At 49.4% G+C, this 26,635-nt stretch overlaps 2 protein-coding genes across 3 annotated transcripts; one reads left to right on the top strand and one right to left on the bottom strand.

Annotated features, from left to right (window-relative positions):
• Positions 14,612 to 16,687, top strand: LOC8082606 (AAA-ATPase At3g28580). Its single transcript, XM_002467769.2, has 2 exons — positions 14,612 to 15,462; positions 15,542 to 16,687. The coding sequence occupies exons 1-2, from the start codon at positions 14,840 to 14,842 to the stop codon at positions 16,440 to 16,442; spliced, it is 1,524 nt and encodes a 507-aa protein (XP_002467814.1). The 5' UTR covers positions 14,612 to 14,839; the 3' UTR covers positions 16,443 to 16,687.
• Positions 16,905 to 23,993, bottom strand: LOC8080785 (stomatal closure-related actin-binding protein 1). Of its 2 annotated transcripts, XM_021465058.1 has the most exons (14): positions 22,237 to 23,281; positions 22,049 to 22,109; positions 21,537 to 21,841; positions 21,191 to 21,319; positions 20,852 to 20,944; positions 19,988 to 20,128; positions 19,369 to 19,437; positions 19,186 to 19,269; positions 18,658 to 18,841; positions 18,437 to 18,553; positions 18,293 to 18,351; positions 17,858 to 17,992; positions 17,508 to 17,657; positions 16,905 to 17,428 (listed from the first exon to the last, which is right to left on the bottom strand). In XM_021465058.1, the coding sequence occupies exons 1-14, from the start codon at positions 22,420 to 22,422 to the stop codon at positions 17,390 to 17,392; spliced, it is 1,752 nt and encodes a 583-aa protein (XP_021320733.1). In that variant the 5' UTR covers positions 22,423 to 23,281; the 3' UTR covers positions 16,905 to 17,389. The 2 variants fall into 2 exon arrangements, with proteins under 2 accessions (XP_021320733.1, XP_002465226.1); XM_002465181.2 differs by lacking the exons at positions 22,049 to 22,109; positions 22,237 to 23,281 and adding an exon at positions 23,531 to 23,993 and having other exon boundaries at positions 16,921 to 17,428.

The following is a 26,635-nucleotide window of genomic DNA, read 5'->3' as shown; positions in this document are numbered from 1 at the left end:
TTGGCATCTGTGTCAGGGTAGGCCTTGCCGCCCCATCAAAAAAGGTCCCATGAACGTCCAAGAAAGGGGTTGAATTTGATAACTGATTAAAACCTTAGTCTTAGGGTTCAAATACAACTACCATTGGAAAAACATAAATTGTTTCTAAAATGATGAACACCTAATGTTTTCTGGTGTGCTAACTTACTCTTTCATCCATAAAGAGTTTAGCAACCTGAGTCAATCCAATCAACTAGCCTAAACTAATCTATCTAGGATGATAAATGTTGTACAAAACAATTATAACAGAAGCGATAATTGTGATAAGTAAATAGCAAGAGTTAAAAGGAAAAACTCCTAAAACAATGTGATTTATCTTGTAGTATTGGTTGCCAAAATGCAACTTCTAATTTACATTATTGGAACTCCACCAAGTAAGCTCCCGGCCACCAAGCCTTTCCACTGGTCAAAATACCGTTGCAACTGTTTGGGCGACTTTCCTGTTTATTGAAGACGTCAAGCCTCGCTGATCGAAGAAGCTCAAGACGGCGTGTTACATCACAATACATGGTGCTCGGGGACTAGCTGTGGGGGTATAAACCCCTATACCCTCATGGGCCTATATGGGCCGCACCATCAGAGGTGGCTCGGCCCACAAGATGAAGACGTGCGGCGCACGACTGGTCGGCGTGCACCGCAAGGCTACAAGATTTTGTACCAAATAGGATACTTTGCTTGTAACTCTGTCCCTTCAGGATATATAAGGAGGGGCAGGGGTCCCCTAGAGGACAAGTCATACACATCATATTCTCTCAGCACAAATCAATACAACCAGACGCAGGACGTAGGTATTACGCCAACTCGGCGGCCGAACCTGGATAAAAAGCTTGTCCGTGTCTTGCGTCACCATCGAGTTCGTAGTTTGCGCACCGTCTACCGATAAACTACTACCGTGGGTATACCCCAAGGTAGACTGTCGACTAGCTTTCGTCGACAGTGGCGCGCCAGGTAGGGGGTGTGCGTGCAACTTTTCCGGCGAACAAGATGGTCACGATCCCAGCTTCCGCGACCGTGCCCGAAGGCCTCACGTTCACCATCGGCCAGATCACGTGGACGACGTGCAGCGGCGGCTTCGCGACCACGGTTCCGAAGGAGATCCAGATCCAATCTGAGATCACGCCGTCTCCGACCACACGCATGACGGCACCAAGCGCCCGACCACCGCTCCCACTCTACAAGGGAAAGGTGATCGACTGCTCGGACCTCCTCCAAGCGCTCGATCGCGCTGACTCCAAGCTACTCGAAGTCTCCCAACTAATAGATGGAGTTCTGCGCCGGCCCAACCAAGCTGCTCGAGCGGATTTTTCGAAATCCCGCCGGCCAACTCGTGTCGCCACACACGAACGGCTGGGAACGTCCCTGACGATAACCTCAACCCCCTCAGGACGATCCGTCGAGCTCAAAAAGGAAGACTATCCTCGCGGCCTGAACAACTCGGCCTCTGTTTACTCACATCATGTCCAATCCGTTTTCAGCAAGGCGGGTTGGTCGCCGACAAGGAACAATCGTCACCATGTCAACATGGTGACAATCCGAGAGCTACGGGACGGCCAGGTTTCCAGCACCAACTCAAGCACCGGCTCCGTCCCCACTGAGGTTATAAACACCGAAGACGAGAGCTACGACCTGGACTTTCCTTCACACCCCCCGGGTTTCGACCAATTCTCGATATTCCCCCCCCGGCGAGGGGATATTGTGTTCAATGTCAGCGCCGACGAACCGGCTGTTGACGGAGAAACAGATGACCAGAGGCAACTCCGCGAACAGCGTAACGCCGATCGCGCCCGACGGCGTGCGGACGAGCAACAACAGATGCCACCAAGTAACCTCAACGATGCCTTCGACATGGTCGGGGACCAGCCAGTCTACAAAACGCCAAGCGCCAACGTGGCTGTCGCCATGGCCAACCTGGATCGGCTTCCTGACACCCCCGAATGCCAGGGAGTCCGGACCAACATCCGAGCACACCTGATCGCCGCAATGGGACAGACAGCCACTCTGCTCAAGAGAGTCCAGGACGTCTCTTACACGGAAGCCGCCTCCGACCAGACTAATCGTAGCCAGGTCTCACCCAGCAGGCGTCACCGCAGCCGCTCCCCCGACAACCGTCGAGGGGACTCGCGGCGCGACGATAGTGGTCGGGACACCGATGGCTGCCGCAAACAAATTCTTCTTCATGGCATACGCGGCCAAGAAGAAGATCAACACAGGGATCTCCGCCACAACATCCCTCCCAAAGATGCCCGGGACCGCATCAACAGGCGCGCCACAGAGAGAGCAGTCCACGAAAACCTGCGCCGCATCGAGTACGATGCGACCCACGGTCCTCCGGGCCTAAGACAGTTCTCCTCACACCTCCGCCAGGTCGTGTGGCCCCGCAATTTCAAGCTCGAAAAACTTAAAAAATACGACGGCAAGGAAAATCCAGAGAACTGGATCACTCTCTATGAAATCGCCGTCCGATCAGCGGCAGGAGATGAGCACGTCATGGCTAACTACTTCCCCGTAGTCCTCGACCAGGCTGGTCATCAGTGGCTTCTCGGCTTGCCCGAGGACTCCTTCGACTCTTGGGAAGAGCTACGCCAGGCTTTCATCGACAACTTCATCGCCACATGCGAGCAGCCCGGAAACAAGTACGACCTTGAAAGGATAAGAGACAGGAAGAATGAACCTCTGCGCGATTACATCCGACGGTTCTCGGATATGCGTCTCAAAATCCCGAAGATTTCTCATGACGAGGCCATATCAGCCTTTATCAAGGGCTTGCGTTTCCATGAAGCGCTGAGGAACAAGCTGTTGCGTAAACGCCCATCAACGGTAGCAGAGCTCCTCGCCACGGCTAAAAATTACGCCGATGCTGATGACGCAGAAAAACTAATCCGAGACGATGCGAGAGGCCCCGACCAGCCTTCCCGGCGAGATGACGGTCGTGGTCGCTACGACAACAGAAATCACCGCCGCTCTGACAACCGCGATCACCGAGAGGGTTGGGATCGGCGGCGCGACAGCCGCGACGACTTCAGAGGAAAGCGCCCTCGCGAATACGACCACGAAGTAAATACGGTTAAACGTCCCAATGGACGACGGGACTACCAAGACGACTACAACAAAACGTTAAAGGGACCGTGCCAGCTACACCCAAAGTCTAACCATACCATGGAAGAGTGTCGCGTCCTCAAAAGCATCTATACACGGCGGGCTGCCCAAGAGGACTCCGCCAAGAAAAATAACAAGCGCGACGGGCACGACCACGAAGATGAGGATGAGGACCAAGACAGGGACCCCCGACACCAATACGTCAGCCCCACCGACGTGGTCCACTCCATTTTCGGGGGCAAGGTCTCCACTGAGTCCAAGCGAGAAAGAAAGCTGTTAAAGAGAGCCTGCCTCAACATAGACAGCACGGACGGGCTGATCGCAGATCCGAAATTTCCCGCATGGTCCCACAGGGAGATCTCGTTCAGCAGGAAGGATCAGTGGGCCGCTATCCCAGAGCCGGGTCGTTTCCCACTGATTCTTGATCCCTGCATCAATAGCATCAGATTCGAGCGCGTGCTCGTGGACGGGGGAAGCTCCATCGACATCCTCTTCCGCAACAGCCTGCCCGCCCTCAAGATATCACCGGCACAACTAAAACCTTACGACGCCCAATTCTGGGGGGTTTTGCCAGGTCAAAGTTCGGTGCCCCTCGGACAGATAACATTGCCTGTCCAATTCGGCACATCCGATCACTTCCGGACGGAGTTCATCAACTTCGTAGTCGCGGATTTCGACGGGACCTATCACGCCATACTGGGCCGCCCATCGCTGACAAAGTTCATGGCAGTCCCGCACTACTCATACCTAGTCCTTAAGATGCCCACGGAGAAGGGTGTCCTAACCGTCAGAGGCAACGTCTACACCGCGTACACCTGCGAAGAAGAAAGCTTCAAGATCACCGAGGCAATCGACCTCTCAATCCGCATGGCGGAAACAGCAAACCAAGCCGCACAGCTGCCTCCCGACCAGCTCCGATTACCTGAGCAGGAGACAGCCAGAAAGAACTCAAAATCTAAGGAATACAAAGAAGTGCAGCTGGTCGAAGGCAACCCCGAGAAGACAGCCCTCATCGGGGCTAACCTGGATCCAAAATAGGAAGACGCGCTCGTCAGGTTTCTAAGGGACAACGTGAGCGTTTTCGCATGGAAACCCGCAGACATGCCCGGTGTCCCACGAAACCTGATCGAGCACTCCTTAAATGTCTCGAAGACCGCAAGACCAATCAAGCAAAAACTGCGACGGTTCGCTCGTGACAAAAAGGAGGCTATTAGGACAGAAATAACACGGCTTCTAGCAGCCGGATTCATAAAAGAAGTGTATCACCCCGATTGGCTCGCCAATCCGGTTCTTGTACGCAAAAAGAATAATGAATGGAGAATGTGCGTTGATTACACCGATCTCAACAAACACTGTCCTAAATATCCTTTTGGTCTTCCTCGCATCGACGAGGTGGTCGACTCAACGGCCGGATGCGAACTACTCTCCTTCCTAGATTGCTACTCTGGTTATCACCAGATCTCGCTAAAGGAAGAAGATCAGATCAAAACATCCTTCATCACACCCTTCGGCGCATACTGCTACACTACCATGTCTTTCGGACTTAAAAACGCCGGGGCCACTTATCAAAGGGCCATCCAGCAATGCCTCCACGACGAGATTCGCGATGACCTCGTCGAGGCCTATGTGGACGACGTGGTCGTAAAAACAAGGGACGCGAGCACCCTAATCGACAACTTAGACCGAACCTTCAAGGCACTCAATAGGTACAAGTGGAAGCTCAACCCCAAGAAATGCATTTTCGGCGTTCCTTCCGGTCTACTGCTTGGCAACGTCGTCAGTTGCGACGGCATACGACCAAACCCTTCAAAAGTCAAAGCCGTACTCGACATGCGACCACCGAAGAACGTCAAGGATATTCAGAAGCTAACCGGATGCATGGCCGCCCTCAGTCGTTTCATCTCAAGGCTGGGAGAAAAAGGCCTCCCTTTCTTCAAACTGTTGAAAGCGTCAGAAAAATTTTCTTGGACAGAGGAAGCCGACGCTGCGTTCACTCAGCTTAAGACCTTCCTCATTTCACCACCTGTCCTCACAGCGCCTCAGCCCAATGAAGACCTACTCCTTTACATTGCTGCAACCGACAGGGTTGTTTCCACGGCAATAGTGGTCGAGCGAGATGAACCAGGTCACGTCTTCAAGGTCCAGAGACCCGTTTACTTCATAAGCGAAGTCTTAAACGAGTCCAAGGCCAGGTACCCACAAATACAGAAGCTTATATACGCCATCCTGATAACGTCAAGAAAGCTGAAGCACTACTTCGACGGCCATCGAGTCCTGGTGACAACCAGTTTCCCTCTCGGGGACATTCTGCGCAATAAAGACGCCAATGGCAGAATCGTGAAATGGGCAATGGAATTATGTCCATTTTCCTTGGAGTTCCAGAGTCGCACCACTGTCAAGTCTCAAGCCTTGGTCGATTTCATTGCCGAATGGACGGATCTCAACGAGCCTTCCGTTCCCGATGTCTCAGACCACTGGTCAATGTTCTTTGACGGGTCCTTGAACATCAACGGTGCAGGCGCTGGGATATTGTTCGTATCACCCAACAAGGACAAACTCCGTTACGTCCTTCGCATCCTTTTTCCGGCGTCAAACAACGTCGCCGAATACGAAGCATGCTTGCATGGCATACGACTAGCCGTTGAGCTGGGGGTCAAGCGCCTCTATGTCTATGGCGACTCCGCTTTGGTCATCAACCAGCTCAACAAGGAGTGGGACGCAACCCACGAGAAGATGGATCTCTACTGCAAAGAAATTCGCAAATGGGAAACTAACTTCTATGGTATAGAGTACATCCACGTGGTCCGGGATAAGAACCAAGCAGCAGACGCGTTATCAAAGTTAGGCTCATCTCAGGCCCAAATCCCGCGGGGTATTTTCGTCCAGGACATCCATGAGCCGAGCGTAAGCTCCCCCCTGGTCGACAAGCAACCCACCGAGGCAATGCTCATAAATGACGCCACTCCGACAACCGGCGGGCGTGACTGGCGTACCCCGTTCATCAAATACATATCAGACGGGACAGGCTTTCAGGACAAAACAGAGAACGAGCGCCTCATCCGACGATCAAAGAACTACATCCTGGTCGACGGAAAACTCATGCGGAAAAACGCAAGCTCCGAAGTACTGCTCAAGTGCATACCCCAAGATGATGGTATCAAGCTCTTGGAGGACATACACGCTGGATCTTGCGGCAATCACGCCGCATCTAGAACGCTGGTCGGAAAGGCTTTCCGAGCAGGTTTTTATTGGCCAACCGCGGTCGGCGACGCAGAAAAACTGGTTCGGCATTGCGAAGGATGTCAGTTTTTCGCTAAGAGGACCCACGTGCCTGCCCATGAAATTCAAACCATCCCGTCGTCTTGGCCCTTTGCTTGCTGGGGGCTTGACATGATCGGACCATTTAAACCAGCCCCGGGCAATTTCAAGTTTGTCTTCGTGTTAATCGACAAGTTCTCCAAGTGGATTGAATACATGCCCCTGGTCAAGGCAACCTCCGAGAAGGCTGTGGAGTTTCTCAATCAAATCATACACAGATTCGGCATCCGGAACAGCATAATCACCGACCTGGGCACCCAGTTTACTGGCACCACTTTTTGGGATTTCTGCGATGACAGAGGCATAGTCATAAAATATGTGTCAGTGGCACATCCACGTGCCAACGGTCAAGTCGAACGTGCTAACGGAATGATCGTTGATGCCCTAAAGAAAAGGCTGTACACCGAAAACGACAGAGCACCCGGTCGATGGATGAAAGAATTGCCGGCAGTGGTCTGGGGCCTCCGAACTCAGACCAGTCGAAACACAGGGGTGTCTCCCTACTTCATGGTATACGGTGCAGAGGCGGTCCTGCCGTCTGACATACACTTCGGATCCCCTAGAATCGAGCACTTCGACCAGGCGACCGCCGACAACGCCAGAGAACTCGAAATCAATTGCATGGAGGAAAAGCGTTTAGTTTCATGTCTCCGAACAGCAAAATATCTCGCGGCAGTCAGGCGATACTACAACAGGAACGTCAAGGACCGTTCCTTCGTGGTCGGCGATCTGGTGCTTCGATGGAAAACAAGCCAGGAGGGAATGCACAAGCTATCCACTCCCTGGGAAGGACCCTTCATGGTGACCGAGGTCACACGACCTACGTCCTACAGATTGGCATACCCAGACGGAACACGAGTGCCTAACTCTTGGCACATCGACAAACTGCGACGTTTCTATCCATAAAGTTTTAATGACTTTCTTTTGTAAGTATCTTATAATTTTTGATAATGAAATTCTCTATTTTTTGCCTATACCTTGTCGCACACAGCACTCGGCAAAACTCCCGCAATGGATGCTCTTAGCGACAACCAAGACAATATTTTTACAGCGCTCAAAACAACAGTCATGACAAAAAGTAAACTTTATTACAAACTTTACATACAAAGTTTACAATAAATACCCTGACGGGCAGACACTAGTCTATTCCTACAGACTACTTTATTGGCCTAGCTGCTCGGGCTGATCACCCGCCTGGCCCTGCTGCCCGGACGAAGGGGTCGGGGCCACCGGCGCCTGGCTGGTCGAGACCGCAGGCGTCGACCGCCCATCTCCAGCAACGGACGCGCCCGACAACTCCCTGGCCGACCTATCTGAGCTCGGCTGGTCTGGAGGAGTGGCCGTTCCGCACAGATTGATGTCGCCGATCACTGTCGACGACAAGTCCAGCAGACTACTCCGAAGCTCGTCCGCGTCCTGCGGGCCGACTTCCTTCGGGTACCCCTTCTCCAGCCTGCTCAAGTCGACCAAGGGGTAGTGGGCGCGCACCATGCTGAGGACGTGTGCGCCGGCAAACTCCCCGGCGTCCTTCACAAACTGCTGGAGCCAGTCCCACGCCCGTTGCGCCTTCTCGACCGGGGTCAACTGCGGCGCGCGGGGCTGGCTCTCCGGGAGCTCGGGACTGATCAGGTCCAGGACCGGGGACACTCCTTTCCAGATCCTGCAACAGTTGACCTTCCAGGAGTCCCGGTCCTTGGTCAGATCGTCCAGGTGCTTTTTGGCGTTCACCTTGAGCACTGCAAACGAAACGAAGCGTTATTTTTGGCATAAAAAAGGGGGCAGGCAGTAAACAACAAGGCGGCAACCATTACCAGTTAGCTCCCGGTCTTTTCGACCCAACTCCTCTCCTGCTCGCCGCCCGGACTCCAGCGCACCGGCGAGCTGTTGGCTGAGCTGCTCCTTCTCTTGTTGGAGGCTCGCCACCTCCTCCTCCAAGTCTGCGTGAATCCTAAACTGGTCAGCAAAGCAAACTATACAAGTACGCGAAGCTGCTCGGAGCGTGTGACTAACCTTCTTGCAGCCGGTACTGGTCGGCCAAACGACGAGCGAGGTCGAGACGACGCTCCTTTTCGGCACTCATCTCGACCACCTTCTCCCCGACCTCCGCCCGCAACCGATCTACCTCCGCGGCAAGGGCCTTGTTCTCGGCCATGACGCCTTCTATCTGGTCAAAGCACCGTTTCCGGTACTTCGCCGTTTTCATTACGTCCTACAAAGCAAGCATATAACGACCATGCAAGATAAGGCAAAAGAATGCGCAGCAGTACAAAAAGCCGCTTACCTTGACTTCGTCGACGAGGCGCTTGGCCGCGCGCTCCACCCTGGCGGCCTCTTCGGTCTCGGCGAGCTCCTCATGCCCGATAAAGTGATCCCCGCGTTGGCGCCACACATACACGTGTTGGCGGCCATCACGGGGACGACCCTCGATCTCTTCCACCTCGTCATCGGAGGCCGCCCGGGTTTCCTCCTCCTGTGCTGCGTCACCTCCGGTGGTGGTCCCAGGTATTACTGGCCCTTGGACCAGACCTGGGGAGCCCGCAGCCGAAGAGGCCCCTGCTCGGGGCGGCGGGGGGACTTCACTCCCCCCGGCAGGAGGAGCGGTCGGAGATCTTCCCTTCCCTGAGGAGTCCATTGGGGGAGCCTCTCCAGCCCTGGTCGGGCTGCTTGTTGTAGTCGGCGCCGCGCTCGGGAGCCCCTCGGTGCTCCCAGGCGCGACTGCAGCTGTTGGCTGCTCTGTGGTCTGGGGGGCCGCATCCCCAGAACCGCGGGCAGGCTCGCCCGTTCCCTGGCTGGCAGTTTGGCTAGGGTCGACATCCGATGCCGTACTACAGGAACAAAAGTTAAAAAAAAAGAGAGGAGTCCAAAAATACGTAAGTCGAACACTTACAGGTCTGATCGACGGTGGGTGGCGGTGAACCTCCTCCTCGCCCGGCCGGTTGGCACCTGCGCCCCCGTCTCGACAACTTGCGGTGCCGGGGCGTCGCTGGCCACTCGATCAGTAGCGGCCGGCGCATTATCTGGGCGACCCCGGGGCCGTCGGACCAACGACGGCGCAGCCTCCTCGTCGTCGTCGTCGTCGACGATCCGCACGAGCCGACGACGCTTCGGTGCTTGGCTGCTCTCCGCCGGAAGATCCGCCGACAAAGGATCTGCCGGCAATGGCCTCTTCCCCGCTACCCTCTCCTCGGAGGTCGGGATGGGGCGGGCTTGGTCCTCTTCACTGCTAGTGTAATGAGTACACCGAGCAGCGTCCTCCTCTGGCGGGTCTTCTCCCGCAGGATTTTCCATCCCCGGTGCCAGTGATACATACACTGTGCACCGGTCGACACTGCCGATCTGCAAAAGCAACAGAGATGAGTCAATTGCCGACGATATACGAATGCTAAAACAGAATCTGCTACATACCTTTGGTGCTGGTCGTCCTAACTTGAAGGCTTGCACCCGATCACTACCACGGATGAAGCCTCCGTCCGCGAAGTTAAACAGCTCGTTCAACAGCTGTTGTACCTCCGCTTTCTCCAAGATCTCCGACCGCATCCTGGTCGGGTCTGCGCTTCCGGCATACTCGTACGCCGAGTGTACCCTCTTCTGGCAGGGCATCACCCGGCGGCAAATGAAGTTGCCGACCACGCCAAGCCCGTCCAGGCGCGACCAGTCGATCAGCTTCATGAGATCCGCCACTGGACCGTCGAACTCCGGGCGGTCGGTCCAGCTCGTCCTCTTCTCAGGAATGTATCCCACGTCGCAGAACGTGGAGCTGCCCGGTTCCTCCCTGATGTAGAACCACTTCCTGTACCATTCGGTCAAGGAAGTGTTCCATGGACAGTGCAGGTAGCGATTCTTCATCCCATCACGAAGGTTGAGGTATACTCCACCTGCAACCTTGGAGCCTCCAACTGCTCCCTTCTTCCTCAAGCAGAAAAGATACCGGAAAAGATCGAAGTGCGGCTCTATGCCAACATAGGCCTCGCACAGGTGGATGAAGGTGGAAATAAGAAGAATTGAGTTCGGGTGCAGATTGCAAATCCCGATCTCATAGTACAAAAGAAGACCTTGAAGAAAAGGATGAACAGGAACACCAAAGCCTCTCTTAACGAAATCTTCAAAAACGACGATCTCACCGGCGCGAGGGTCGGGGTAGCTCTCCCCCTCCGGTGCCCTCCAGCCGCCGAGCTCTGCGCCGTGCAAGAGCCCCATATCGACGAGGTCACCAAGAGATTTTGTGGTGCTGCGAGACTTCTTCCACTCCTTGGCCATCAGTTCGGCCCTCTTCCTGGAGTCGCTCTTCGCCATTAGAGGTGCGAATGTGGGCTGGAGTTAGGAAGATGCAGGAGATTGGAGAAGATGAGAGCGGAAGGTTTGAAGGCAATGGCAGGCGAAGCGGTACAGGCGGACCTATTAGGCCCTTATAAACCCGCAACTCCACCTCTCCCACTTCCTGTATTCTCAGGAAGTGGGCAGGCCATGCGGCGGACGCGCCGTTTCGGTTTACAATGATTATAGACAATTAATGCGGCGGAGTTTTCGTACCAATTGATGGTTTCCTTTTCTCAAACCATGCAAAGAGCGGTTGTACAGTTGCCAGGTGCAACTTTTCATGCATCCGTCTGACATATCGTCAGGAGACCTCGTCACGTCAACTTTAACTGGAAAGATCTTTTCAAAAGTAAGAAGACACATACGCCAGTGAGTCAACAATCCGGGGACTGCACCGACCACCGAGCACTCGACGCTCGGGGACTGGTCGCCCAGTCTATCAGCTCGGAACTTCAAGGACTGCACCGACCACCGAGCACTCGACGCTCGGGGACTGGTCGCTCAGTCTATCAGCTCAAAGCTTTAAAGCATGCACCGACCACTGAGCACTCGACGCTCGGGGACTGGTCGTACAGTATAGCAACATATAATTCCAAGAAGCACACTAAGTGCTTGGGGACTGGTCGATTGGTCTTTTCAATTGCAGGCGAGCATGACATGCTCGGGGACTGGTAAATTCACTTTAGACCTTGCTACAAGGCTCATAATTCGCCTTCCAGCAAGCTCGGGGACTACATCGGTACGATGCATCTAGCGATGCATCTCAGTCTCAAAATTACTTTGGGGAATTTTCTTTTGACCCTGGCACCACGTGCCTACGTCACCTACTACCAGGCTCGGGGACTAAGTGGGCACACTTCACCTAGCGGTGAATTTGCTTGCTTTTTTGATGCTTTTACCTTTCAAAAAGGTAAAGTGGGCACACTTCACCAGGAAAGAAATTTTTTAAGAGCACCATGCATTCTTCGAACAACCTGCTTCTTCGATGTCAATGTTGATCAACTGTCTTTCGAGTTGGTCGAGGAACCGTTGCAACTGTTTGGGCGATCTTCCCACTTATTGAAGACGCCAAGCCTCGCTGATCGAAGGAGCTCAAGACGGCGTGTTGCATCACAATACATGGTGCTCGGGGACTAGCTGTGGGGGTATAAACCCCTATACCCTTACGGCTAGACTTCAGCCAGGAAGCTTGGCCCACTACGAGACGAGTTCAAGGCTTGATCCGACAGCTCGGAGTTTCGCGCAAGGAAACAAGACGTGGAGATCAAGCAGGATTCTAGTCGGTTAGAATAGGAATTGATATCGAATTATCTATGGCAATTGTAACCGACTAGGATTAGTTTCCAGATCCGTAACCCTGCCCTCCAGACTATATAAGGAGGGGCAAGGGACCCCCCTAGGACATGATATTCTCTCAGCACAAATCAATACAACCAGACGCAGGACGTAGGTATTACGCCAACTCGGCGGCCGAACCTGGATAAAAAGCTTGTCCGTGTCTTGCGTCACCATCGAGTTCGTAGTTTGCGCACCGTCTACCGATAAACTACTACCGAGGGTATACCCCAAGGTAGACTGCCGACTAGCTTTCGTCGACAGTGTTGGTCTGAGCACCAAGGCTCCCGACAACCGAGCAAATGTTATAAACCATCCAAGCTCACCAACATCCTTTAGGACTATGTGAATCATAAAAGTGGGTTAATTTTCCTTTTATATGTGTTTCCATTGAATTAAATTTATATTTCAGAAAATGCATATTCAACCTTCTCTCCTTCTAGTGGCCATCTCGGTCCTTTCAGTATATATATTTATGGAAGCTTAGCACCATTTAAGACATGATTCCAAAACTCCTCTCTCTTGTCACTAAATCATCATTGTATCACTTTAAGTTGGGACATTCACAAGGATAACATAAAAAATGATAATGTGTTCTTATAACAATAATTGAAAATGACAATGAATGAAATAACAACAGTGGTGAAAATGAGTCTAATAGAAGATTCCCAGAATTTATTGAAGCACTAAGGTCTATCCTATATTTTCCTGTCTCAAGTGCATCCTGCATTTCCTTGCTTGTTCAGCCAAGACGCTTATTATAGCACCAGCGAACATGTTGTTGACCTCATCGAACACACTTCCCTTCTAAGATGTGAGTGATCCAACTAGCGTTCTCCCTTGTGTAATATAAAATTATGCATGGCTATCAGCCATAGCATACATTTTTTGTACCGGCTCTTGTGGTTTATGCCATCAAACACATTTAACTTGAGCGCAACAACAAAGCCAATAACCAAAAATTTCCTATCATTGTTTTAGTTTCTTAGAAATTTATCTACTAGTGTTGAAATTTGTGCACATACTGATAGTGGCTAGCCAACCAAGTGGTGTCGATGTAGTGTAGAAGATGTAGGCATATCACACCTCATACATCAGTTAATAGTGGACTAGTCATACTCACCAAGTACTAGAATATGCTTGGAAGTAGCCAGTTATCTTGTGTACAAGAAGCGATCCAGTAGTCACACAAAATGTTCCAAGGCCTCTCATATAGGTGTTGGAGGAGAAAGGCGAAGGGAGAGGAAAAAGATGAGAGAGGGGTACATAGTGGATGCCATGATGGTACGTGTTATAGTTATAGAATACATCAAAAATAGTCATGCCATAATTGTGTACGTCACGCACGCATGCAGACTCAGCTCACCGTGGCACGACTTGCCTTGTCATGCACACGTGGCACGTCTTCTACTTTTTTTCTACCATTATATTATTGCATCTCTTTATTTATGTCTTACGATCTATCTTTTTTATTTAATTGAATAATTAACAAGCCAAGCAACAAGCATAGTAAAATCACTTCCTTCTTGACCCAAGCTAATTCAGTCCCATGATGTATGTGAACCAATTATCTCTAGCCCAAAGTTAATTTGGATAAGTTCCAAATAGTTTAACCCATTTGAGCCCAATCCACTAGCAGGGTGAGCTACCGGACCTAGGACTGGTAGATTCCTGGCTCCATCCACATGAACAGGACAATAGGAGAGGTGGACAGGCGACCGCTCACCATCTAGATGTTTGTTCACTAGTCATCGGCTCATTGCTTGACTCGACGGCCAGTAAACTTCGGTCCGCAGTAGTCGAACCTCCCTGCCCATGCCCCCGGACTGGATGCAAGCGAGATGAGGTTAGGTTACTTATAATGCTAGCAATGAGAAAATTGCAGATATAGATCACCAAACAACACACATATATAACTCCAAACATCGCCTTTAACCTACACACCGTCTCCAACCTCGTTGTCGGTTATGACTACTCGAGTATGTCGTTGCTAATCTATATCGATCTAGTCATGCCATCATCGCTATATCCTCGACTATGACTGCTCGGATACACCATCATCAGGATTCACCCGAATTGTCACTAGGTATGAACATGCTCAAGGTGTGCTTAGAGTTCCGTTTTTATTCCTACATATGAATACTTGGGAGGCTACTCAGATTATCCAAGGTACCTTACCGCATAGAAAATAACCTAAATAGGATAATGTACACCACGTAGGTTACACGAGAAGCAAAAATCAGAGAGGGTACCTCATGTACTTTTTGAAGACAAGTCATAACAATATGTCCAACTCTATCTGGCAGATTTAATTGTAACGAATTAGAAAACCTACATGTAAATCAAACGGAACTCTACCTATAACCCTACGGCAATGCTTACTTGGCCGTCCGATGGTCGGACGCGTCATCAGATAACGATTTGCCGCGGCCGAACGTCCTCCTCCACTCATAGCCACGGGCCCACGGCCTTATCCACTCTGGTCGCACTGCAATTCATGCTCTTTTTTTTTTTTTGAAGACATCCCCGTTGCTGGCGTCCTCTTCTTCCCCTCTCCCTCCCCCCATGGATCCAGCAGCAGCGTCCGCAGCCGCAAGCCGGTGGCCACGCTCCTCCCTCGTCCTCCACACACCTCACTCCCTCCCTGTGGCGGTGGCAGCAAGAATACACTCGAAACTGTAGCCAAGCGACAAGAGACTTGGAATTGAGCTTGAGCAGCACACAAAGTTGAGAGATGGATGTGATGCTTTCGTGGTTTGGCCAGGCATCGGTGGTGGTAAGCGTTCTGGCCGTGTGCTGGACCATGATATGGCAGAACCTGCAGCACATCCACCTGCAGCAGTTCTTCGCGCGCAACTTCAACCGTCGCGCGCGGCGGCTCGCCGCGGTGGTCGACCCTTACCTGTCGGTGACCTTCGAGGAGTACGAGGGCGGGCGCATCAAGAGCAGCGAGGCCTTCGACGAGATCAAGTCCTACCTGACCACGGCGAGCACGCGCGACGTGCGCCACCTCAGGGCCGAGTCCGGCGGCGGCGGCCGCCGGGACGCCGCCGCCACCGACAAGGACAAGCTCGTGTTCAGCATGGCCAAGGGCGAGGAGGTCGCCGACGCCTTCCGGGGCGCCACGGTCTGGTGGTCGGCCGCCGCCGTGCCGCCGCCCAGCGACACCACCGTGCCGTGGAGCCGTGCCGCGCGCGCCGAGCGCCGCTTCTTCCGGCTCGAGTTCCACGAGGGCCACCGCGACCTGGTGCTCAACGACTACCTCCCGTACGTGCGCAGGGAGGGCCGCGCCGTCATGGCCAAGAACCGCCAGCGAAGGCTCTACACCAACATCCTCAAGGAAGGCTTCGATGACGGGTAAATTAAGCACCTTTTTTTCTCAAGACGTTTGGAAATGCACATGAGAACTGCTGGTTCATGTAAATAATAACTGCAGTTACTACCAAGACGTTTGGACGCATGTCCCGTTCGAGCACCCCAAGACGTTCGACAAGCTGGCCATGGACCCAGCGAAGAAGAAGGAGATCATCGACGACCTCGACATGTTCAAGAAGAGCAAGGACTACTACGCTCGCGTGGGCAAGCCGTGGAAGCGCGGGTATCTCCTGTACGGTCCGCCGGGCACCGGCAAGTCCACCATGGTCGCCGCCATGGCGAACCACCTCGAGTACGACGTCTACGACTTCGAGCTCACGTCGGTGAAGACCAACACCGACCTCCGGAAGCTGCTCATCGAGACCAAGAGCAAGTCCATCATGGTGTTCGAGGACATCGACTGCTCGCTCGACCTGACCGGCAAGCGCAAGAGCAAGGAGGAGGAGGAGGGACGGAAGGACGGCGACGGCGACGGCGACGACGCTGCTGCGGCGGCGAAAAAGAAGCAGGAGGAGGACGCCGCCAAGAGCAGCAAGGTGACCCTGTCCGGCCTGCTCAACTTCATCGACGGCATCTGGTCGGCGTGCGGCGAGGAGCGGCTCATCGTGTTCACCACCAACCACGTCGGCAAGCTGGACCCGGCGCTGATCCGGACGGGGCGGATGGACAAGAAGGTCGAGATGTCCTACTGCGACTACGAGTCCTTCAAGTTCCTGGCGCGGATGCACCTCCGCGACGACGACGTCGTCGAGGCGCACGAGGCGCAGTGCCGCCGTGTTAGAGCGTTGCTCGAGGAAGTGAACATGGTGCCCGTCGACGTCGGCGAGCACCTCACGCCCAGGAGCCCCGGCGAATTCGAAGACGCCGGACCGTGCCTCGATAGGCTGGTGACCGCGTTGGAGAAGGCCAAGGAGGAGGAGGGTGCGAGACTACCGCCTACCGGGGCCACAGGCACAACCTGATGTCAACGGCATTGGCATCGTTGTGGACGATGATAGTAATAACTAGGTACGCTAGGGCGTTGGTTGCTACTCCGGTGACTCGATCATCTGTTGTTTATCTTTTTGCTTATTATCTTTTTGCTTTCAATCAAGAATAAACTAGTGTGCAGTTGCGCAGCTAATGGCTATCAGTGTGTCCTGCTCCCAAATCAGGGTTTGGGTGAACTTCAGCAGATCTAGAGGAAATATATCCTTAAAATTTATAAGGGAGTTGCTATATTTAGGTGCCTAAATTTTTAGACGATTTCAGACAACAATCTAATACAACCAACTACACTACCACAAACATTAAACTACACACAGACAACATCTACATCTGCATCCTCAAGGTAAAGTTAATTTTGTCCCGTCTGCTCTATGTGCATCACCACTGGATGCACATGAGGATGTGTGTGCTTTCTCTAGCTGCACACGCAACCCATATACATTCGAAGGCAAATTTTTATTTTCAAATCTAATTGTGCAATTGTATCATTGAACAAGAACCGCGAGCCAGTATTTGGGCTCGCATCACAACCGAGGTGGGTTAGAAGGTTTCTTCCCTCACTCCCACACATATTACCTATCAATTGCTTCAACATCAACACTAACATATGTCAAACACAATTAGACGTGTACCGCATCAAGCTTACATTACTGTCGCATCTCCTAGCAACAGATTACAACCCTCGCGACTGAAAAACACAGCACAGTGAGATAGAAAGGCGGCGCCGAGGCGGTTAAAACGGTGCGCACAGCGCCTTCTTTCAGAAACCTACAACACGAGGACGAGCAGAACAGCACAGACGCCAGACTGAAAAATTAGAGGAACTGGTGCAAACACGCTGTGCACACAAGATGTACATCACTGCACGAATCGCAGATTGTTAAGAGTGGTGGGATCAGCAGAGCACAGGTACCATCTTCGTTCACCAGGGAGTTTTGTCGCCTGGCCCAGCAAGGATGATCTGCAACCATTTCAATAAAGTAAGAAAAAATGATGCAGCAGTATGAGACTCGTACATAGTGCTTGGTGAAGGCACATACATTGCAATCTATAGCGAATCGCCGAGCAAGCATGATGGCTGTGTTGCGTTCCCGAGTGCTCTCGAAGGCTAGCACCAAGCTGAGGTCGTTTCTGGGTCGCCAAAACATTGCCTGCGAGGCTGCTTCGCCACCACCTCTAACACCACATAACTGTAACAAAAACAGCAAGGCCTTTAGGGGCAGGGAGAATCTTCTCACTTGTCAACTTGGATTCAAAGCCTTTGTGACAACCCTTAAAGACAGGCAAGTTTTTTGCCATAGTAGATGCACCAATATGTAATGTAATCCTTCACAATCATTATCTAACAACAAAAGAGAAGACATGATGTTACTCATGCATTGTAACATACCTGCATTGATGAGGAATAGAATTCCTTGGCAACTACCGACTTCCCTTTAGTAAGCCTCATCCGCAGTCTTCCGACATTGAGTACATGAACTGACTCTTTTGGCTGGTCAACGCCATTCAATTGAAGCACAACAACCTGTAATAAGACACAAAGCAAGGGGCAGTTAGGAACACCTGTTCAAGTTTCTAATGGTTGTGCCTTGATTTGATTTATGGCTATGTTACCAGCAGCACTATTCAAATTAAGAGCAGCAGATGACATGTTTAAGAGTAGTACATGTGCACAGTTGAAAAAATCAAGCTAATATACTGTTCATGCCGATTCAGACTACTTATTTGGTAAATAGGAACAAATACTTCAAAAAGTTGCAATCTCAACATGGCATATTAGTGCAAAAGAAATGCCATAGAGTGGCAAAGGATGCTGGAATCATACATTGAATTCAGTTTCAGGTTTCCTTACGAGTGTCTCCACATAATCAACCAATCCAGCATCTGCTAACAATAATAAACACACGTTAGTCATGCAATAACTAACACATACAAATAATGCTCACCAAATGTGTCCAGTCAAACAAACCAGGGTCTACTGGCCCAGCTGTCTTTGCTACTGCAATTTCACCGCCAACATCGATTTCAGCTTGCAAATAGCGTCCAACATCATGTGGCTCTAGAGCATATACTGGTCTTGTGGCACCTAAAAAGGTTCAAAACAAAAGATGTAAAAAATGCTGGCACTCTGAATTTAATGCAAAGATAAGACAGAGTCAGAGACCGAGACAAAGCAGATCATGATTCCACCTGAAATAATCTCTTTGTTGCTTTCTTTTGGATGTATCCGGAACCACTGGATTGAAATATTTGACAAATCCATGTGGGTACCACTCAGACCAACTATACGTAGCATTGATCCTAAGCATTGGAGACCCTCCAAATCAAATGAAGGGATGGTACCATTTTCTTTTAACCTTTTATGCATTTCCAACTGCCAGAAACATATTTCCAAATCAGTAATGTAACAGTCTTATTTGACACGACAAAAGATTACTACTGCTGGAACACTTCAGATGTTGACAACAAAAGAGCTTGAGGCTGCCTGGGTACAGCAGTGACTAGAGACACACGGTTCACTTTTTGTGACTAATCCAAGCAGTACCATAGCTTTTCCGCCGAAACAAAAGAAGTGGCATATATGCATCATGCTTCTGAGTAAAATGGTGCCTTTGCACCCCCTTGTGTTATTTATACTAACTACTTCCAGTACACTAAATAATACCAATTCCAGTATATTAACAAATTGAAGCAGGTATTTGTAACAATAAAAAATACCTCTTTCAAAAGATTAACACAATCCTTGGACTTCTCAGCAAACGTGTTACGTAAAATTCGTATTTCATTTTCCAGATCCATTGCCTAGACAAACGCAAAATGTATCATGTTACCATATAACGAAGAGAGTATACACACTCCAATTGATATACTGAGTTGTATAGTAGGTATGATTATCCCAACCTTGCTGGGCTGATGCAACATTTTGATCCTCCGGGCTTCTCTAACTTCTTTCTTTAGTTCTTCCATGTCCTTCCAAACATCAAATAGATATCACATACATGTCCATAGTTGGAAATGGTATGGAAATAAGATTGTTTATAAATTTGAAATGATGTAAAACCTCTAGATGCATATATGTATATACAAAGGGAATAACTTCTGTAAGTTCCAAATAATAGCATGGCAATTGACACTTTTTTGAACTAAAAAATGCCAACAACAAACCAAAAGGCATGCATTAAGGTCAATACAACTAATTATACAGCCATAAACAACAAAGGAAAACTCTGGGAAATATCTTCAAGGTTATACCAAACCATACAGATGTGCAGAAATAAACTTTCATGTAACTAAACTTTATAATTTGTATAGTTCCAGAGAGTTAAGCAGGTTTTCAGAACTGATCAGACTGGTTTATGTAATAATGCAATTATATAGGAAATATAGATGGGTAAGACAAGACAAGATGTATTAACGAGTATGTCTAAACTTCACTTAAACTAGAAGCAGCAAATTTATGGGTCAGGTTGTATCAATTAGAATGTAATGAGGATGAAAAATTCTAAAATTTATCCCATACTTGTTTCCCAGTATTTTGGGACATCTTCTCATGCTCCTGAACTGCTTGCTGAACTCTCTGGACAGCACTCTTAGCAGTTTCTATTTCTGTATGAGCATTAGCTCTTTCTTCTTCAACAATTCTCTTTGCGTCTTCAGAAGCCTACAAATAAGATTAGAAAGGAGCAAACCCCAAACTTGTAAACAAATAACAATGTCAATGCAGAGACTAGATGGCTAAACCCATAGTGCTGTCTTTTTTTCTGAGAGAAATTAATGCCAGAGCATAATGTTTACAATAAGAAAATCAAATCCAAAGTAAGGTAATGATATGCTATGCTCACATAAGTAGCTACACTATTTGTGAGTGATTTTTGAATTACAGAAAGTCAGGTGAAATGAAGGACTACCATACCATTACAACAAGATTCATTTTTTAGGCATGCCTTCAACAGCAATGAGTATTAGTATAAACTACAAGGTGCTGTGTAGTTCCATATCTATTATAGTTTTGAATTAAGTGCCTTAGCGCCAAGTGGGGTGCTTTGGCCATGTATGTTTATGATGAGCGGGTGTGTTCCTCACATCGAACACAAGACTCTATGGTCATGGCAATTCAAATCCACATATCAATTGGGAACTTTAAGATTCCTGGTTGAGGTATTTTCTAGAAGACATTGAGATTCAACAGTTAAGTCAACTTCCTCTGAAAACATAGCAACCAAACAGCAACCTTTGAGCTAAACAAGTTGGTGGGGAACTATAAACAGTGCAAGATGACTGAATCATGACGGTAAGAACTTTGGAATATTTCAAGTAAATAGATTCTCATTCCTCAAATTATTAGCACACATTTACATAAGTTATACAACAATGTAAAACACACCTGCTTTAATGATTTTGCTAATTTTGTGACTTCTTCTTTTTGCTGAAGCAACTCAGCCTCTCTTTTGGAGAGCTGAACCGCGAGGATCTCCACCTACAAAACGTTACACCCCAATCAAATATCAAAATGAAAAAGGAGCACCACCTCAGCAGGTTGCTGGAAGTTTCTTGACCAAAAAAAAATACTGAATTTAGGAAACATGCATACACATTAAACTAGGCTAGGTGGAGTACCTTTTTTCAGGAAATGTATAATACTTTATAAGACATGATATTAAATATATATGTCAAGGGGAAAGGTAAACCCAATAAATTGGCAAAAGAATATGAAGAAACCAACCATAGATATAGACTCCTCGATTTCATCCTTAGTTTTGCCCGTCACCTGACCTCTCAGTGACTCTAATACACTCTTTAGATTCTTCAAAAGGATATCCCGCTCCAGCAAAGCTACTTGTCTCCATTTAACCTGCCAGTTTGTGCAAGGCAAACAAACTATTCAGTGTTATATGTTTGGTCAAGCTTACAATTATTGGAAAACTACATTCATCAGGAAACACATAAGCAACAAACTAATAAAGTGCACTACATATTTGTATAATCATAAAAGTATGAAAAGTGGTATTATGTTATTGAATCAATTTAAATACAACTAGCACGAAAACACTGAAAGAACAGGTCTGAACCTCATTCGACAGCAGGGTGGCAGTGTTGAGACCCTTCTCAAACTTCATCGCGAGTTCACGGACAGAGAGACGCTGACGACGGTCAAGTAGATCTGCAGTCTCCTTTGCAACGATCTCCTTGAGAGGTGGCATTTCTGGACCATCAGCCAGCTTGATCACTATACCATTTGAACCATTCTTGTATGTGGGGAATTTATTTCTGATAAAATTTGCTGGACGCAATGGCCCTGGCCGCAGGGCATCGCTCTGCGTCTTGCTCCCATAAAGAGTTGCTGCCTTCGTCATCTTTAAAATACCCTTGAATCCTGGTCCAGAAAACAAAGAACTGTTATTGTCAAATTCAGAATTTAGCGTTTCTATATGCTATTTGGATAGAAATATTGCAATTTCACGTTTTCTTTTGCTAAAAAGCATGCCAGAAAGAAAAGAATATTGACCAAACAACAGAACTTGCACAATGGAATCCAAGAATATAAAGGTGGATACAGGCTGGATAGGCACTAAAATATGACCTAATTGTTTCCACCATGTAGAGCTTCCGTGCAGCAAATGATAAACACCAATTGAGCTTATCTTTGAGATGATAATAAAACAAGGAAACAAAAGGCAGATTCTCAAGAGAAAACAAAATAGTAATGCCCAAACGCTTTCTTTAACAATACGCACCGGAAGAAAATGAAAAAAAAAAATAGGCACTCACAAAGATGGTCACAAAAGGTTGGTTTTGTAGCAGCAAATAAATGGATAACAAATGATTGCATCCTGCAAGTGTTAGACAAAATAATGCAGCATGAATCCATATAAGCCTCCAATAATGTGTACAGAAACCCTTAACAGCAAATTCGAGTACTGAGCTGAAATTAATGGAAACAAGCACTTTTGACATCGCTTTCTTGAAATTCACAAAAAGGACAGTCAGGGGACGGGAAGAATGCAACTTTATCAGTGAATAGGAAAAGCATCCGTGCTTTACAGTTGGGAGTGGGCCACCAGTGTTTGTTAGGAAAACGCAAGTGTTTGGTAGCACAGAGCTAGACAGACTGCTAGAGAGGTGACTGTAAACAGGAGAGCGAGCGGCATCTAGTGACACCACGGAAGGTCAGAATTTCCTCACATGGACAACTTCCCGTCACTACCTCATTTATTCCACATGCAGGAAGTCAAACAAATTACGAAACCAAGAACGAAATCTGAAGTCACCCGGGGACAATAGAAGTCGAGGACAGCCTAAATCATAAACCGTGGCAGCTGCAGTTGTAAGGACCTTGTGGCTTGAAAGAAATAGTGGTACATTACACTAGTAGTCAGTAGATCATAAGTAAGTGCACGACAGGAAATGAGAGCTATTGAGTCGCCTAGCCCGTCGATGTGGCATCCAATTGGAGCTTACTCCGTATTTCCTTTTTTTATTATTATCAACACAAGATTACAAGAACCTCGGTTAGCAAGCGAAGCCAGTACAGCTATTTTTCTTCTCCAGTACGCTAGTACAATTATTGGCGTAGACCCGAAGCTAAGATCGTATCTTCTTAGACCAAGCAATGCTTCAGAAAGAAACATACGGAGGTTAGCTTACTCCTACTAGCCCCCTCTAGAGTGCAAGTAGCCGAGTATTTGTATTTGCAAGCTCTACAGGGGGCCATCATCAAGAGTATAAACAACTGGAGTCCAGCTGTAGCACTGAACTAATTCGGACTCCACACGGCATCCCATTCCCGTCCCAGGACTAACCACCCAACCGCCCCACGGAAATGCGAGCCCCCACCCCCGCGCATCAATCTTCTACGCTGCCGGCAACACAAGCCAGCGCCTCGATGATGAACAACACAGGATGTGAAGAACCTTTAAACGCTACTACAAGGGAACAGAGCGGAGACAATCCAAAATCTCCGCTCCCCGAGCGAGGAGTACCATACATGCACGCATCAAACAAGGCACGCCAAAAATCCGCGTAGGGGGGAAGGATTAGTGATTGATACCGAGAGGTAACTAACCCTCGCAATGCGCGCGCGCGCCTTGGCCGCGGCTCCGGCGGCGGCCGCCTCCACGGCAGCAGAGCAGAGCTCGAATCGAGTCGCGGGACGGACTCACGGCAGCAGGGCGAGAGAACTGCTGGCCGCGGAATCGACCGGCAGCCCCGCGCGCCGCAATGGGGGGGGGGGGGGGGGGGGGTCGGGGGTCGTCGCTCCGGCGAGGAACCTGCGGCGAGATTGGGGATCTCGCGAGGGCGAGGGCGAGGGCGATGCGGTGCGGGGCCAGCGGCAGCGGGGGAGGCGGAGGTGGTGGTTGCTTTTCTGCGCGGGTTCTGGTCGCGCCTCGCGCGCGCGCTCGCCTTCTCTCTCTCTCTGCTGGTAGTCTGCTGGGCTCGTGGTAGGGCTTACGGGCTGGCTGGCACTGGCAGTGGGAGCAAGGGAAGGGAGGGGCGGGTGGCAGCTTTGAATGGCGATGGCCTGGTCCGGCACTCACTCCGGCCGGGGGTATCGCATCTCATCTCATCTCCTTCTTTTGCTAGGGCCACACTGCGCAACGTGCATCTTTCTTTCTTGTTTCCTGCTTCACAAGGCAGGACCCAGTTGGTTTGGTATAGATAGAAAAAGAAAAGCTCAACAAATTCCCCCTTTTGTACTTTGTACTATATGTGTTTTGGTTTTGTTACATTCATATAATTATATACCAATGCAGGACATATTATGAGAGTTTCCACTTGCATAACCTTAGCATTATTATCGCTGTCCTCCTACTGATCTTAATTAATGTGGGGGCTACTGATATGAAATACTATAAATGTTACTTTAGACCAACCTCGGTGGGAGTTTCATGGCTCTGTTTCTAAGACTACCGAAAGGCCGAAACAGTATAAGCAAGTTTCATTCCTATAAAACAATTTTCATATCTATCTTAATTTAAACTACGCTCCATCAGCTTATTTAATACACATAAAACTTCTATTGAAACTAGCTTTAGAGGCATAATAAAAAAAAAGGGGGAATGTTGTTTTAGAGAATCTGGTTATATAGGGCTTTATGTACGCACATAGTGATTGTATCCGAATTCATGGCATGCATTAGCTATTGTTGTGATTGTATTTGTCTTGCAGATGAGGGTCCTTTGCAACGCAGGGAGATCGCGTAGGAATTTCACGGGAATCAGTTTATTTTCACACGAAAACAACGCAGGAAACACAAGTCCTTACTGCGTGAGAGATCCTTTGGGATTGGCACGCCATCACGCCAAAGTCGAGCACACCAGTGGCAACAGTGACCAAGCAACAGGCCTGGGCAATCTGTGTGCCTGCATGCGCCCCCATCTCGCGTCCGGATCCGGTGCAGCATGTACGCAGGAGGACGTGAACACCGCCGGTCCGTCGTGGGCGCAGCGCAGAGGATCCTGAGCGGGGGATCTCCACGAGCACGAGGCGACCAGCTCGGGGGCCGCGGGCCCAGGCAGCAGCAGGCAGCAGCAGGCCGGTGCCGCCGCTTATCCCGGACCCCGAGCAGAGCAGGCTCGGGCGGTCCCCGTACACCCCGACGATCGATCGCGACGCAGCTGCTGGTGGCGGGAGGAAAGGAGAGGGCCGGGCGAGGGCGGGAGTCCGTTACGACGTTTTACGCGGAGCCCCTTGTAGTTGCCCGGTATTTGAGGGGGAAGGAAGCAAAGGAAGGAAAAGGCCGCGCCGCTGTCGCTGTCACGGATTAACGGCCGGTCCGGTCTGGCTTTAGGGTTTTCTGCTCGCAGATTTAGGTCTTGTTTAGATACACCCAAAAACCCAAAACTTTACAAGATTTTCCATCACATCGAATCTTGCGGTACATGCATTAAATATTAAATATTGATAAAAAAGATAACTAATTACACAGTTTACCTGTAAATCACGAGACGAATCTTTTAAGCCTAGTTGCTCTATAATTAGATAATGTTTGTCAAATAAAAACGAAAGTGTTATAGTGTCAAAATCCAAAAAGTTTTTGGATCTAAACAAAGACTTAATTTGATACGTACTTAATAGCCCAGTACTATGTTATCAATACCCGCACGTTCCGTGTCGACTGTTGGGGGCGTCATTTTCGATTATGCATGTCTGTTCTTTCAAATCAAACATTTTAATAGTGTTTTTTTTTAACAATAAATCAATAAATAATATTATGGCTTTTCGGCCAAACCAATAGGAACACAAACAGTCTGCCTAGTAGGACAGGAGTAGTACTGAAGACGAGAGCTTCTTTAACCTTGTCTGATCTCTTATACAATATGTACCATGCATACGGATCCATTCATCTTCTATTAATTCTTCTTTCATTCCAAATTACTAATTGATTAATCTAAATTAAACGAGGATTAGCGCTCCCAGGTGGGCAGCCGCTGCCCGCTGCTGCTAGCATATACGTGTGTTCGGCTAATATCTAGGCCTTCCGATTTGTAGTCATCATCCTCTCCTCCATCAACAGTGGTGTTATTACGTAGTACGTTAATTTAGTGCAAGTGCAATCAAGGGAGTCACCAATTAGCATAGGCTGTCAGATTGTCAGAAGGTGGCCATGGCTAACACTGTCGCCGTGGCTACGTCACCTGCCAATCACGGTGAGCCACATCATGTTGGGATGTCCACTGGGACCCTTTCTAATATTGACCCGTCGGTGCTACCTCTGCGCTTCGATGTTGGACAAGCGGGTCGGGATGTTGCGGATGACCCGATGGTGAAGCTCATCGTGTCGATCCATGTCATTTGAACAACTACAACCCTAGCATTGCTGGTCACATCTCCTAGATATGTTGATGCTGCTTCCTTAGAGAACGAAGGGCCTAGACTGTTGGCTTCACCTAGGCATAGTTGTGGGCCGCCACTAGTGGATGAGCTACCGGGTGGCTTCGGGGATGGCACAGTAAGCACTGTGCAGTCTTTCATCGAAGCCTTCAAATGGTTGCTTCAGTAACCGCTGATTGCATCCCCACCAAGGCTACGCATCACCAAATATCCCAAGGCTGTTGTTGACAGCAATTTTCTCCCCAAGCGCAGCGCTCGGTTAGCTACTAAGAGTAAGTTCAGAGCAGCGAAGCCGGACGCCCAGGCAAGAAAAGTGCTCATGAAAAAGCTCGAGCTT

The sequence above is a fragment of the Sorghum bicolor genome, chromosome 1, assembly GCF_000003195.3.
Source record: "Sorghum bicolor cultivar BTx623 chromosome 1, Sorghum_bicolor_NCBIv3, whole genome shotgun sequence".
NCBI lineage: Eukaryota > Viridiplantae > Streptophyta > Magnoliopsida > Poales > Poaceae > Sorghum > Sorghum bicolor.
This window is presented reverse-complemented; position numbering and strand designations above follow the sequence as displayed.